The 15656-nt window shown below is 47.3% G+C and overlaps 1 protein-coding gene across 2 annotated transcripts in view; it reads right to left on the reverse strand.

The window, feature by feature from the left end:
- Positions 1 to 15656, reverse strand: part of Smoc2 (SPARC related modular calcium binding 2) — a 137122-nt gene that overhangs the window by 77770 nt on the left and 43696 nt on the right. For both annotated transcript variants that reach the window (XM_004651076.2, XM_004651075.2), the window contains exons 2-4: positions 13550 to 13721; positions 2108 to 2214; positions 620 to 719 (exon numbers count right to left, since the gene is read on the reverse strand). In XM_004651076.2, the coding sequence (XP_004651133.2) occupies positions 620 to 719; positions 2108 to 2214; positions 13550 to 13721 (379 nt within the window). The remainder of the gene's footprint in view (positions 1 to 619; positions 720 to 2107; positions 2215 to 13549; positions 13722 to 15656) is intronic.

Consider the following 15656-nt stretch of genomic DNA (forward strand, 5'->3'; position numbering starts at 1 on the left):
GCAAGAGCATACAACTGCTTCCAGATCAGCTAGGCCACCCCAGCAAGTTAGGGCCGAGCTAGAAACCATTTTCAAAAGAAAAGCCTGAATCTTTTATAACCTTGCTTGGTAAAATATTAATAGAAAAGGACCACTTTATAGATTATTATCCTGCCAACCTTATTACTTTTAGTCAATCAAACCCTCTTACGAGGAATAAAGTAGCACAAACAAATTCTCTGGAAAGTGACCCCAGAAGAACCATTCACCTTTCCTTTGTAAACCAACTTTTTGCTTTTTAAGCCAAAGAGAACAATGGGTCATTTCCACTGGTGACTACAGTCTCTGTGGTCATTTTTGAAATTAAACCTGCCAAATCACCATGGCCTCTCATGATTCAGACTCGGGTGTCTCCCTAGGGTGAGCCATGCCCGCCATAGTGTACAGACAAATAGTTTGCCTTTTGTTTTTCCCAGATCAGCATAGAATAGAGTTCTAGGTTTGTTCAGTGAGCTAATCCCAGCCCCACTGCTACTCACAGCTCCACCCAGACTGGGTTTCCTTTTGAACTGTGAGCAAAACTTGCTAGGATGGCCTGGAGAAACAAAGCAATTTCCATGGAGCAGGTGGTCAGACCTACCCGGGCACCTGGGCGTCTTGTGGGCTACAGCGGTGCCACTGATGGGCCTTCCATTGGGCGTGACACACCAACAGTAGCCCGTGTAGCTGTGACACTGGACCTGCCAAGAAAGGACAAAAGGTGAGTTGACATGTGTCACATCCTGCCATTCCCAGCAGACTGCACCTTAGTGCCCCTCAGAAGCCTCATGACACCCTGAGCCTCGCAGGTGCTCCGTGGGTGATGTGACCAAGGGCCTGAGCAGAGCAGCGCCACAGGCATGTGGACCAGCGGCACATCACTGCACTGAGGCACTGACCCTCTAACCCCCGAGCCCCTCACCCCTGGGTAAACTGAACAGGGACCAGCGGCACATCACCGCACTGAGGCACTGACCCTCTAACCCCCGAGCCCCTCACCCCTGGGTAAACTGAACAGGGACCAGCGGCACATCACTGCACTGAGGCACTGACCCTCTAACCCCCGAGCCCCTCACCCCTGGGTAAACTGAGAGCCAAGGAGTCAGGAGACTCCCCAGCATGCCTCAGTCAGCCCTTAGCCAACTCAGGGAGAGGGGATGGATGGGTGTCCACAGTTGATGATGCTGTGGGGACTCTTCCTAACTTCCTTCCTTTCTCTCCTCCTTCCTCTTCTCCTTTCTTCCTTTCCTCCTTCCTCTACCTTTCATCTTTCCTTCCTCCTTCATTTCTCCTTCTTTCCTTCCTTTTCACATGTGTGTGTATGTGCTGGTGTGCATGTGTGTGCATGCATGCTGGTGGTGGCCAAAGTACGACCTCAGGTGCTGTTGCTCAGATGCCATCTACATGCTTTTAAGGCTAGGTCACTTATGGGTCAAGACTGGTTGTCCAGTGAGCCCGGGGATCCACTTGTTTCTACCTCCCCAGTGCTGGGACGGCAAACATGTACCACCATGCCTGGCATTTTCACACTGGTGCTGGGACTGGACTCAGGCTCTCATGTCAGTGAGGCAGACACTGCTCCCCACTCTAATTGGCTGTTTCTCACTAAAAACCATTAACCCTGTCAAAATCCAGACCTAGGCTGTTTTTGATGCTGTCTTGGGCCAACATCATGACCACAGGCAAGACCCACTCTGACCTAACAGCATCCAGCCAGGGGCTTATCAGGCTGTCTAAATTGAAGGCCAATGAATGATACCGTGTCTCTCACCACATGTTAAATTAAATTAAATTATTAAAACAGAACCAATCTACCAATGAACCCTCAGCACTGGTGGGTGAGCAGGCCCAATGAGCCTCACGCAGCAAACTCATGCAGCACCAGGCTACATAGGTCACAGTTGTGATGGAGTCACTGTGCCAGATGGGCTCAGCACCTTCCCTCACAAACCTGATTATGCCCATGAGGCTCCTGTCACTCCAGCTTCTAAGACACAAAAGGATGATTTCCTACCAACCACCACGGCTCCTTCCCCTTCCCTCTCCTCTCCCGTCCCTGGCACCTCAGCCCTGAGGGCAGGTGTGTCACCTGACTGTAGGTGCCGTCTGCATTGCATTCTGGGATGAACACTTGCTGCAGCTCCTTGCGGGCCTGCTCCTGAGTGTACTTCCTCTCAGCCACACACCGAGACACATCTGTGGGAAGAGCGGGCAAGGCAGTCACAGTGCTGGAGGGAGACCATTCAGAGAGGAACATCTGAAGAGGGTGAACCTAGGCTGGCAAGGCCACCAGAACAGCAGGTGCCTACCCCACAGACAAGGCTGCAGATGGGAAGAGCACGGCTCGTTCTCCACACTGTTCAGTTTAAGTACAGTCTGTGTTCACTGAGAAGAAATCACCATTTTGCTGAATGGTTTTCATGGTTTATGATAAACTGTGGCTTGATTGTCTCAAAGGAAAAATAACAGGCATCCCAGCTTATAAGGTTTCAGCTAAGGAACAGACGGGACCATAAGTTATGCCTAATATTTGAACCATCTGAGAACATGAAAAGAATAAATTTTCAAAACAACTTGTGGACTTTGTTTCCTGGCTTCAACTTCTCTTAAAGATTTTGCATCAACTGCTCTTGAGTAATTCTAATTCTCGGACCTGCAGCTCTGTGCTTAGCAGGATGTTAAATTACAAGTGCAAGGCTGGTACATCATAGACTAGTTCACCATAAGAATCAAAGAAGGGCTGGGCCTTTAATCCTAGCACTTGGGAGGGCAGAGGTAGGAGGATCGCTGTGAGTTCAAGGACACCCTGAGACTACATAGTGAACTAGAGTGAAACCCTACCTTGATAAACCATAAAAAGAAAGAAAAAGAATCAAAGAAGGTACTGGGTAGATAACTCCATGGGTGGGTAAGGTATTTGCTGTGCAAGCATGAAAACCTGAATTCAGATCCCCTGAACCCATGTAAAAACCAGGTATGTGGCATGGGCATATAATATCAACACGGAAGATATAAAGACAGAGGATCCTAGAGCTTTCTGGCTATCTAGTCTAGACCAATCCGTGTGGAGCAAGACCCTGTTTCAAAAAAAAAAAAAAAAAGGTAAAGAGCAATGGAAGAAGATATCCAACTTCCCCCCTGGCCTCTACATGTGTTCACAGGTGCACACAGATGTGTGTCCACACACAAATGGGCAGACCCACATGCACTTACACACCACACACATGCCAAAAGAAAGGACCAGTGAGGATGCCACCTTGATATAAAAGGGTCTGTGCAAATCATCCCCAAGTACACTTGTCATCATCCGTGAAATAAAAGTATTGGACAAGATCCTGCAGTGATGGCCTGAGCATGCCTCACCCCGGCATTTGATATCCAGCAGGCTCACGGCCTCACCGCCAGGACAGGAGCCTGCATCCAAAGATCCCTTCTTCTAAAAGGTGCAGGTCCTGTGGAAGCTGCACTCAAGGACAGCAATGTCGCCCTTGTCTTCTTGCCCTTTAAACCAGTGTGTGCTTGTGTACAGCATCATAGACTGCAGACATCAAGATCTTGCACACCTTGAAAACTGTATTTTGTCAACCATAATTTCCAACCAATTTTGAAATAACAGAATACAAACATTTTCTCCTTGGAGTTCCATTTACTGGTATTAATTTTATATTGCTGTTTTTACTCTTTAGGCTCACATAGTTAAATTAAAAACTAAGTAGGCCCCCATTGTTTGGACGCCTTATTGATACTTTTACTCTGGACCTTTCATTCCTGTTTGAACATTAAAAGTCTCAAAATATTCGCAAAATAAATACCAGTGTGGTGCCAGAGGGCAGTTCATAAAACCTGCCACCTTGGCCATTCTGCAGTGCAGGCCTATTGGCAATGCTGCTTCCCCAATGCCAGGTGACCACAGCTCTGCTGTGAGTCCCAGGTTATAACTGGTACCCTGGAAGGACCGTCCTGTCCAATGCACAGTCATTTCTCCTACCTCAGCTCCCAAAAGGATGGACACACTTTCCACCTCTGTGGACTTGCCTGTTTGGGATATTTCATATTACACAGTTGAGTCCTGCTTTCTTCCCTCAGCATCCAATTCGAAAGTTCATCCATGCCATAGAATGGGTCAGATTGTCCTTGCTTTCTGTGACCACAGTGGGCCATGTTTGGTCTATTATGTAAGTGGCTAGTAGACACTGGGTTTCCCAGAACTGCAGTGGATCATGTTCAGTCTATCCAGTCATCCACTGATTAACACTGGGTTTCCTATAACTTCAGTGGACTACGTTTAGTCTATCCAGTCATCCACTGATGAACACTGGGTTTCCTATAACTGCAGTGGACTACATGTAGTCTATCCAGTCATCCACGGATGAACACTGGGATTCCCATAGCTGCAGTGAACCACATTAAGTCTATCCAGTCATCCACTGATAAACACTGGGTTTCCTATAACTGCAGTAGACTACGTTTAGTCTATCTAGTAATCCACGGATGAACACTGGGATACCCATAGCTGCAGTGAACCACATTAAGTCTATCCAGTCATCCCCTAATGAACACTGGGATTCCCATAGCTGCAGTGGACCACGTTTAGTCTATCCAGTCATCCACTAATGAACACTGGGATTCCCATAGCTGCAGTGGACCACGTTTAGTCTATCCAGTCATCCACTAATGAACACTGGGATTCCCATAGCTGCAGTGAACCACGTTTAGTCTATCCAGTCATCCACTGATGAACACTGGGATTCCCATAGCTGCAGTGGACCACGTTTAGTCTATCCAGTCATCCACTGATGAACACTGGGATTCCCATAGCTGCAGTGGACCACGTTTAGTCTATCCAGTCATCCACTAATGAACACTGGGATTCCCATAGCTGCAGTGGACCACGTTTAGTCTATCCAGTCATCCACTGATGAACACTGGGATTCCCATAGCTGCAGTGGACCACGTTTAGTCTATCCAGTCATCCACTGATGAACACTGGGATTCCCATAGCTGCAGTGGACCACGTTTAGTCTATCCAGTCATCCACTGATGAACACTGGGATTCCCATAGCTGCAGTGGACCATGTTTAGTCTATCCAGTCATCCACTGATGAACACCGGGATTCCCATAGCTGCAGTGGACCATGTTTAGTTTATCCAGTCATCCACTAATGAACACTGGGATTCCCATAGCTGCAGTGGACCACGTTTAGTCTATCTAGTCATCCACTAATGAACACTGGGATTCCCATAGCTGCAGTGAACCACGTTTAGTCTATCCAGTCATCCACTAATGAACACTGGGATTCCCACAGCTACAGTGGACCACGTTTAGTCTATCTAGTCATCCACTAATGTACACTGGGATTCCCATAGCTGCAGTGGACCACGTTTAGTCTATCCAGTCATCCACTAATGAACACTGGGATTCCCATAGCTGCAGTGGACCACGTTTAGTCTATCCAGTCATCCACTAATGAACACTGGGATTCCCACAGCTACAGTGGACCACGTTTAGTCTATCCAGTCATCCACTAATGAACACTGGGATTCCCATAGCTGCAGTGGACCACGTTTAGTCTATCCAGTCATCCACTGATGAACACTGGGATTCCCATAGCTGTAGTAGACTACGTTTAGTCTATCCAGTCATCCACTAATGAACACTGGGATTCCCATAGCTGTAGTGGACCACGTTTAGTCTATCCAGTCATCCACTAATGAACACTGGGATTCCCATAGCTGTAGTGGACCACGTTTAGTCTATCCAGTCATCCACTGATGAACACTGAGATTCCCATAGCTGCAGTGGACCACGTTTAGTCTATCCAGTCATCCACTGATGAACACTGGGATTCCCATAGCTGTAGTAGACCACGTTTAGTCTATCCAGTCATCCACTAATGAACACTGGGATTCCCATAGCTGTAGTAGGCCATGTTTAGTCTTTCAAGTCATCCCCTGATGGATGCTAGGGTTTTCCATTTTTCAGCACAAACTGGAGTCTATATTAGCTCCTGTGTCACACATTCTGGGCTTAAACGTAGGGTTAGAGTTGGTCACAGGTGGCTCTTTGTCACCAGGGGAGGAGATGCTGCTTTATTCCATAGTGGCAGAACCAGTTCACATTTCATCAACAGCAAGGGTAACAATTCTCCATATGGATGCGAGCAAAGATTTCTTTCCTCTCATTTGTAAATTTCCACAGCCATCAGTATTTGTGAAGTGGCTCTCAGTTCTTTTAAAATGATGGTTAATTTCTCCCCTATAAGAAAACCCATCTTCACTAGAAATTACAATAACATCCTAATTAAATAAAGTTATGAATTCAATTTCTTTAGAATTGGAAAATATTTTTTACTAAAGAAAATCTTTGATGCAATTTGATTAGGTATTTTGAGAATTTTTCACCCTTGCATGAAAAAGCCAGAAATTTGCAAATAACAATAAGAAAGCATCACTAATAATAAGACTTTACTAAGATTTTTTGATAAATTGATACTGCTTTTTTTCTTTTTTCTTTTATTTTTTTGAGGTATGATATCACTCTAGCCCAGGCTGACCTGGAATTCACTATGTCTCAGGGTGGCCTTGAACTCACAGTGATCCTCCTACCTCTGCCTCCCGAGTGCTGGCTGGGATTAAAGGCGTGCTCCACCACACCTGGCTTGATATTACTTTTAATGATCAACAAGGTTTGGGAAAATTGGGTTTTGGTTTTTGTTCTTAATTACAGAATAAAACAGACCCAAGTGGGATCATAGGATTGTGTATTAACTGGTATTTATCAGGAAGTTATGAATGTAAGGTTCACTTATAACAAGGGCTATATCTGCCAGAGGTTTTCTTTTAAACAGAAATCAAATAATTTCCTACTTTTCTAGAAGTACTCAGAACAGAGGGCTGGAGAGGTGGCTTAACAGTTAGCAGGCTTACCTGCATAGTCAAAGGACCCTGGTTTGATTCCCCAGTAACCAGGTAAAGCCAGATGCACACATTGGTGCATGTATCTGGAGTTTGTTTGCAGTAGCTAGGAGGCCCTGGCGTGCCCATTCTCTCTCTCTCTCTTTCTCTCTGTCTCTCCCTCTCTCCCTCTCTCCCTCCCTCCACCTCTCCTTCTTTCCTTTTCTTTCAAATAAATAAATAAAATATTTTTTAAAAAAGAATTACTCAGAACAGTCAGGTGCTCATCAGAAAGTATGGCTACTTTAAGCAACTTATGCAAAGAAGCCTTGGAGAGCAACAATTTGGAGGACAGTTGAATGGATGCTTTCAGAACAGAACGGTTGTTCAAAAGCAGTATGTCCAAGGGATGGTAAGCTTCATGGGCATGCTAGCCACTCCTTGAGGGCTTCCTGTCTACAGCAGACCCAAAATCGCCTGGCTCTACTCACTCCTGCTCTTTGCTGAGATCTTCTGGGTTAGGCCAGTGTTAGTGCCTCGTACATGCCGCCTGCTGTGGGAGGAAGGCAGCACTTCTGGGATGTCAGAAAAAGACTCAAGTGTCCCACGCCTGGGACACTGCAGACAAGCCAGGCTGAGAATCTGTCTGGAAGGCAGGCAAACTGCTCAGGGTCCACTGGCCACTGACATATCATTGTTACTGTGCTGGCCGTGTGAACTCTCTGGGGTCAAGAGCAGTTTTTCACTGCCGTCCCCTGTGGCCTTATGTAGTGGCCACATAAATAATAGCCTTCGGAGGAGCGAACCTTTGATTTTCACTGTCCTCAAATAACGCAGATGCTATGTTTCAGAGCTGGAAGACTTAGGCTTTACCCACTTGTAATTTTGAAGGCTGGACTTAGAAAAAATAAAATGTTGTCTGAAGTACCCCTTGGCATGAGGTACACTTCCCGGCCATGCAGCAGGGTGCAGCGAGAGCCCAGGGCTCCAGGCAGGCGCCCGCTCCCAGGCAAGCCCTGCTGCCCTTTCCAGCCATGATCAGCTGAAGCCAGGAGCTGTGCCCTTGCAATAGCAGAGCAGCAAGTCTACCACAGCTCCTGTGACAATGGAAAAATGCAGTTACACAGCAAGGGAGGATGGAGACTAAATTCTCGTCCTAACTTCATAAAGCAGAACAAAATTATAGCTAGAAAGTCCCTCTGTGTATAAGTGAGGCTGTGAAGGGAAAGCTAAGGTCAAGTGTGATGCCTCTCCAGTGTGTTCAGGGACCGGGGTGGCTTTGACAGACTGTAAACAAGGACCAAGTGGAGTCACCACCTCTACACACTCCTGAGCACAGTGAGCACCGCAGCACTTCCAGTCATCAAGACAAGATGACAGTGAGGGTTGACTGTCACCCTTGGAAGGGACTGAGGCCACGAGGGTTCCTGTTCCCCAGGGGACCCTTGCCTTGAATCACAGCTGCTGCTGAGACAAACACTGCAAGGGTTGTTTGAGGAAACACTCCACACGCGAGAGGGTAATGTGGAAGAGCTCTTCCTGTCTGGTCCAGTCTGAAGATCCTTCGTGTCAGAGATCGGACGCTCAGGGCAGAGAGCAGGATCCAGGTGGGGCAGCAGCGAGAGACAAGAAGGCAGGGTGGCCGAGTCCTAGGTCAGCCGGGAGTGGCTGTGTCTGTCTAGGCTGCTGGTGAGACAGAGAACCGCCACCTAGAGGCTGCCAGGAGCAGGGCAAGCCCAGGACAGAGGAGAGGCCCAGCCCCAGACACTTCGCAGCATATTCACAAGCACACTCACACACCATCAGGCACGGTCACTTTAGGCACGCCTGTTCAGAGCCTCATGCGTGTCCACATTGTGCACATCTTACAGATGCTCACTTTGCACACTTGCACTGTACACACTGACTATACCTGTGCAGACACTCATGTATGTTACACTGCACGCAGGCACTCATTAACACTCTCACCTGCTTTGCCACTCATGCGGCACATGCTTGGCCATGAATGCTCATGAACACACCCGTACGCCGGCACACACTTTGTACAGTCCCATGTGAACTAACATCCATGCACACTCCCTCACGCTTGTGCACTCACACTTGTACACAATCACATGCACTGACACACTCACTCATGCCCTCACCCCATGTAGATGTACCATGGATAATTGTTTCTCTGAGTGGGAGACAGCCCCTTTGTTTGCAGCCCATCTTTGTTTTTCCTGCACCAGTATACATTGCAGTTATATTCAAAGGCAACAATACCGGGAGCCTACAGGAAATGGGAAGTTGGAGCTTCTCACTCTCTATTTCTCTGACTGTAGGTAATTACAGCTCACCATGAGCATTTTATGACAGGCTGGGGAGATGGCTCAGTGGTTAAAAGCACTTGCTGCGCAGCCTGCCAATCAGAATTCTGATCTCCGGAATGCAGGTGCAGAGGTGCATGTATCTGCAATCCCAACATGATACATGCAATGAATGGAAGGTGAAAGGTGGACTCTCCCAATTGGTGGGCTAGCTAGTCTAGTAACAGCGTCAGAAGACAAGTTGTCTCAAGTTGAAAGGTGAAGACTGACACCGTAAGGTTGTCATTTGATCACCACATGTACACTGTGCCACATGTATGTGCAAACACATGCACACGTGCATGTGCGCACACACACACACACGCACACACACACTAAAAAAGCCATTTTATGAGAAAGCCTTCAAATGGGAAGAATTCTCAGACTTCATGTACTCTGGCTTCTTTGTGGTCCCACCGCACTCAAGAGTCCCAAATAGAGCCTAGGCAGAGGTCCCATGCGCCAGCGCCAAGCTCGCTTCAAGACAGTGGTCGTGCGGCTAATGTGCACATCCATCCCCCAGAGCACCGTCCAGGCCAATGTGCTGTGCCAGCCGTCCTGGCACTCCTTGGCAGCAGGCATCAAAGAACGAGGTTGAGTACTAGGTGACACTCCTGTCATGAAGATGGGACCTCTTGGCATTCTTGGTTTGAGAAGTGTCTAAAAAAGCTATTTTTTAGTCAGATATCTGTGACTTTGTTCTAAAAAAATATCAAAATAGTTCTGCAATCACCTTGCATGTGATTTTTCCCCTTTCCCTTTCTTTCTTCTTTCCTTCCTTCTTTTTTTATTTTCTCTCATTTCTGGGGTTTTTCGAAACACAGTGCCAAAAGTTTTGTTGAAAAGAAAGACAGCCCTTCTGGTACCAGATCAAAAGGAAAATATTAATGAGTTTGCCTAGTTCTGAAAGCAAAAACTCTACAAATTTCTAAGAAAAAAAAAGAAAAAAACCATCAGTATAAACCACTACAATTCTAGTCAAGGCCAATGGTTAGATCATAACATGAAATGCATAAAAAAAATTTTAACCCTATTTAATTAAATGTGAACAAAAATATGTTAATTATTGTTTCCAGACCAGTATATCCAAAAGAGACAGGCCCATGGATCTGTCACCCACCAAGTATGTGAAAATGTCTTCATAATATGGAAGTCACTATCCCTATGCTTGCCAAGGGGACATTCTACAACACCAGCCAGTTTCCACACAAGAACTTTGAGAAAGACTGGGCAGTTGCTTTCTTTATTAAAGGACAGAAAGGGGAAGAGTTTAGTCTCCTGCCCTCTCTCAGGGTCAGTGTAAATGGTGGCATCTGGGTCTTATGAAACCTATAACATTTGTGTTCTTGGAGACAGGAGAGATACTGTCAATTGTGGTACAATTTGCCTGCGCTGGCCAACACGTACCCAGCTCTCATAGCATGGGGACTTTGTCCTAATGACCTCTGCTGTGGGTTATGTGCAGGGTAAGACTTTTGGGACTGGGTAGGTGACACCTGGTTCAAGGCAGCCTGAGGAAGGAGCCCTTAGATTAATGTGCATCTCCTATTGTGCGCCAGGATCTGGACAAAGAAAAACCCTGGCTTACACAGAGAATCTGGGGGCCCTACCTGCAGCCTAGTCAGGGCCCAGAGGTATGTGACACCCATCTCTCTTAAGAATGCGATGCATGAGCAATACACTGCTTCCAGCCAGGCTCTGTATGACTCCCCTGAGCCAACAGCAGCCCCACTGAACCTGCCACAGTGGGCGCCATGCTCTCCTTTCGATTACCTTAAACTTGCTTTCAAGAGGTAAGTCTCCCACTCACTTACTGCTCACTAAGATGTTGGAGTTTTCAAGTATATAGCATAATGTTTCCCAAGGGCAGAGAAGGAGAACTCCATAGAGGGAATCTTCCAGATGCGAGAGGCTGGATGCAAACACTGGTGACTCATGATACCCTTGGGAGGCTGTCTGTTCTCCCTCAGATGACCCCTGGACAAACAGGAATCCAACTGTGACCTGCAGGCTAGCCAAGATCCCAAGTCCAAGGTCTGGGAGGGCTGCCTCACCTCACACCACTGACGGGCCTGCTGCCAGATTTCCACCCCGAAACCATGCAGTCCCTTATCCCTCATCACCCATGTCATTCATTGACTCATCCTCAAAGGCCATGGGGACAGTGCAACTCAGTCTGACCACTTCCTTGTGGCCTTTCAGCAGGATATCCAGCTGGGGTTATAAAGGGAATGTGGCAGGAAACAGGAAGAGAAGACGCCAGGCTTCATGAGGCCATGTGACCACCACTTCTACAGTGCCTGTTTTCACAAGCTAAGACCTCCCAGGCAACTGCTTCTAGAAGCTTCTCCAACTAAGTAAGTGCACAGATCGCTAACAGTCAAGATATAAAATTTGTAAGAATGCACCTGAATTTTCCTTAAATGCATATGTTTAACACCCCACTAATCAGACAGCGAGGAGAGGACAGGTATGGACGGCGGTCCCTACTTCATGCAAACTTCCCACTGCTTGTGGGACACAGCTGAATGCAAAGCTGCTGGCCCAGGCAAGGACGCGAACTCCTTATGGCCTCCCGACTCTGCTGTGAGTGAACACGGTGTAGACAGCGTCCTTTCGAGAACTCAGACTCCACGGTAGACACTATGATTTTGTCCTCAGGGGAACAGCCCCACCCCTGTTCTCTTCTATCGTTCCATCCACCTGCCTGCTGTCTTTGGCTCAGGCTGGCTTCTCTGTAGTTTAGCGTCTCCACAGGCTGTAACTGAGGACAAATCACGATGACAGAAGAAGCTGATGACGTGCATCATAGATCAGGCTCAAAGCCATAGGTCAGTGCTAAGAGGAAGCCACCCTTAGATTGGCCCCTGCAGGTATGACAGACAGGTTCACAGGGAAGTGTTGGTACAGGGACTTTTCTTAGTTCCTATGCTAGGTAGCCCCAACTGTGATTATGTGGATGTTTCTTTGTTGTTGCTGTATTTTTTGAGATAGAGTCTCCCTAGGTAGCCCAGGCTGTCTTTGAACTCAGGATCCTTCTGCCTTACCTCCCAAGTGCTGGAATAATAGGTGTGTAGCACAGTTCATGGCTAGTATGGAGATAACTGGTCATGTCAGTGGGAGAGCTCTCCAAGATAAAGAACATGGTGAAATTCCATCCTGCTCATTTGAATAAGGAATGCAGGCCTGCCCATCGGTGCTGTGCACTTTGAAAGGAAGAGCAAACATCTTGGCAACCTAGTTAATTGCATGCTGGGATGAAGCCTGGTGGTGGTTGGTGTGGCTGATCTGTTTAGCTAGAAGGATCATTGAGGCTAATAGATAATCAGCAAAGACTATCTTCTCAATGCATTTCTAGTCTGTGTGGTCTTGTTTCTGAGGGAGTAAGAAAGAAAGGAAGTCTCTTTGTGAAAGTGCTTGGTTTGTGTCTGAAACACCAGTGTTCCTGCCAAGTGGAACCCATCATTAATATGGGAAGTGTTTCAAGGTTTGCTCTAAGCCTGAGCTGTAAGTCTGCATGGGATTCTTATGCAGGAAAACTGAAAATTTCATCAGCCCCCTAAACTCCTTGAATACTGCCTGCCTGCTAAAGATAGAAATGAGAGAGTTGAGAGAAACATTAGACTTTACTGAGAATATTTTAGAAAACTTTGAAAGGAAGAGAAAACTGAAGTACTTGGGATAAATTTGTTTTGTGACAGCATAAGACATGTTTTAAGTGGATCATTAAGGGCTGAGGAAATAGCTCTGTGGTTAAGAAAGAAGTACAAGTGTGAGGACCAGGAAGAGCCTGGATCATCTTGAGTTCAATTCCCCAGCACCTAGTAAACGCCCGATGTGGCCATGCATGCCTATAACTTCAGTCCTGTGGGGTGTGGAGAACAGAGAATAAATAGGGCTCACTGATCACCTAATGTGACCCAAAACAGCAGCTCTAGGATGAGTGATAGAGGAAGACACCCAGCATTTTCTAGACTCCACATGTACAGGCATATGGTGTGCACATCTGCATATATGTATGCATACACCACACACATCACACCACACCACACATACTATACTACTAAAGAAATACAGACAAAGAAAAGAATATTGGACAATTTTTTTAAATAGCTGCTTTGAAGTTAATAAAAATTCCTTTTTATTTTACATGCAATGTGCCAACGCAAAATGGCAAACATGAAACTTGAGTTTTGACCTGAAAGCCTAGAAGAGGCAAAAACAGGATATGTGCCTGCTCAGCCCAGACCCAGACCCATGGCCTCCCCCTGCGGCTGGACGTGGCTCACCTTTGCAGCTCCCACGGTGGGCCATCTCCAGCTGCGGGTCTTTGCACTTGGCCCGCTGAAACTCACAGCGGGAGAGGAAAGTCCTCCCATCAGAGGCACAGAGTGGCTTCTGAGGAGAGCCCGCACAGTCCAGGCTGCAATCTCTGTCTTTGTCTTGGTCAACTCTCAGGAACTGGGGAAGAAAAAGAAGAGAGGCAAATTTAAGAACTATTCTATTGAGTGGCAGGAGACAGAAGGCTACCTAAGGTGACTGAGCAGCTAGGGAACAAATTCACAAGAAATATGGCCACTCAAGGCTTGCCACAGGCAAAGTCATAAAGTGAATCACTTTCAGAATTCTTAGCCATCATCTGTTTCAAAATCCCGGATAATGGGCCTGGGGAGATGGCTCAGTGGGTAGAAGTGGCTTGCCGCAAGCATGAGGTCCTGATTTGCCCTGAGTTCAGTTTCCCAGCATCCATGTGAACAGTTAGGTGTGGCTATGCATGTCTGTAAACCCAGTCCCGACAGGAACAGCGACCAGATAATGGCTGGGGCTTGTTGGTCAACCAGTATGATGGAAAAAAAATAGCAGCTCCAAGTTCAGTAAGAGACTGTCTTGAGAAAAAAAAAAAAAAAAAGTAGATGAGTGATAGGTGAAGGACACTGCAACTCCCTCCAGCTTCCACGCCCGTGGGAAACGTGCATCCCCACACACTCACACACCACACATTCACCACACCATGCACGTGGAAAACAAACACCTCGACAATGGCTGACTCCTTCGGTCCATATCCATGGGGATAGGTCCATCTGATGTGGAGAGCATGTGTAGCCCTTTGTCAGTGGGACAGGTGCTCTCTGCCCTGCCTTCTCCTGCACATCTGTGAGAAATGAATGGCTTTCTTCTGTTTGGCAAGTCTCCTCAGTCATGCCCACGTTTTCTCATTCCCCTGGAAGGCACCAATGCCAGAGGCACACCCCGCTAGAACTGGAAGGCACCCTTTCTTAAGTAGCAACCCCCTCACACTCCACTGTGGCTCTCTTTTGGACTAGGTTATTTTTTCCAACATAGTTTTGTGGAGTGGATGTGCAGTCCCCTGTTTAGTGAAGCTGGTGCACTGGTGTGAAGTGCCTTGGAACCCTCGCCCAACACGCCTTCCCCACGGCAGGAAGAGCAGAGGGCGCGGGACACACTCCCTCACAGGCTTGCACATGGAGCCCTAGGCACTCTTAGCAGCAGCCTTTAGGACCCATTTCTCTGCAAGAAACAAGGAGGCAACCTCAGGACCATGGCGTTTGATGTAATTCCCAAGGAACAACAGCCCTGGGTGTCCAGTTTTTCCTTTTCTCCCTCATGTCTTTGCACTTGCCATGACTCCTGGGGATGTCTCAGTTCAGATGCTCCTGGCCATGCCATTTCTCCTGGAGCAAATGATCAAGCACCTTATCCAACGCTCCTCACCTGCTTCCTACGCACATGCCCCAGACTCCATCTTGTCGAGTCCTGCATCAAGTCGACACAGCCACGAGCAAGGAGCACATCCCAAATGGAGGACCAGAGCGGCATCGGGCTGTGGTGGGGAACATCGGCTATTTTCTTTGAATTATGTATTTATTTTGCAGTAAGTTTAAAACAAAGCAAAAACTATGAAGGAAAACAAGTGAAGAGGAGGATGAGAAGGAAGAGGAGAAGATTCCCAGGCAAGGTTACTCGGTAGCAGCCTGTGCTAGTCTCTATGGGTCTCTGAGCAAGCATGTGTTTGGACAAGTTTATCTGGCATTGCCTGCCATGCTGATGCAGCCAGGCATTCTGATAAAAACAACCTTCTAGTCTGAGCTACAGGAGAAATAGGACTGTGATTGGGCACATGTTAGAGACCAACCAACTTGCCACTTTATCAGTAACAGAGAAAAGAAATTCCCAAACTCAAGATGCTTCCTTCCTTATAGAGCTTCCATGTGTCCCCTGAGAAGACCCGAGAATCTGGTTGGCTCTATTGTGAGAGTACCACACCCTGAAGTTAGACTCAAGCCCCTCACAGAACAGAATGCCTGAGGGAGGACGGACTGCTGTGCCACGGTGTGGATGTGCCTGTGTGCACTCTCTCTTCGGCATGGGGTGGGG

The sequence above is a fragment of the Jaculus jaculus genome, chromosome 9 (genome assembly GCF_020740685.1).
Source record: "Jaculus jaculus isolate mJacJac1 chromosome 9, mJacJac1.mat.Y.cur, whole genome shotgun sequence".
Classification (NCBI taxonomy): domain Eukaryota; kingdom Metazoa; phylum Chordata; class Mammalia; order Rodentia; family Dipodidae; genus Jaculus; species Jaculus jaculus.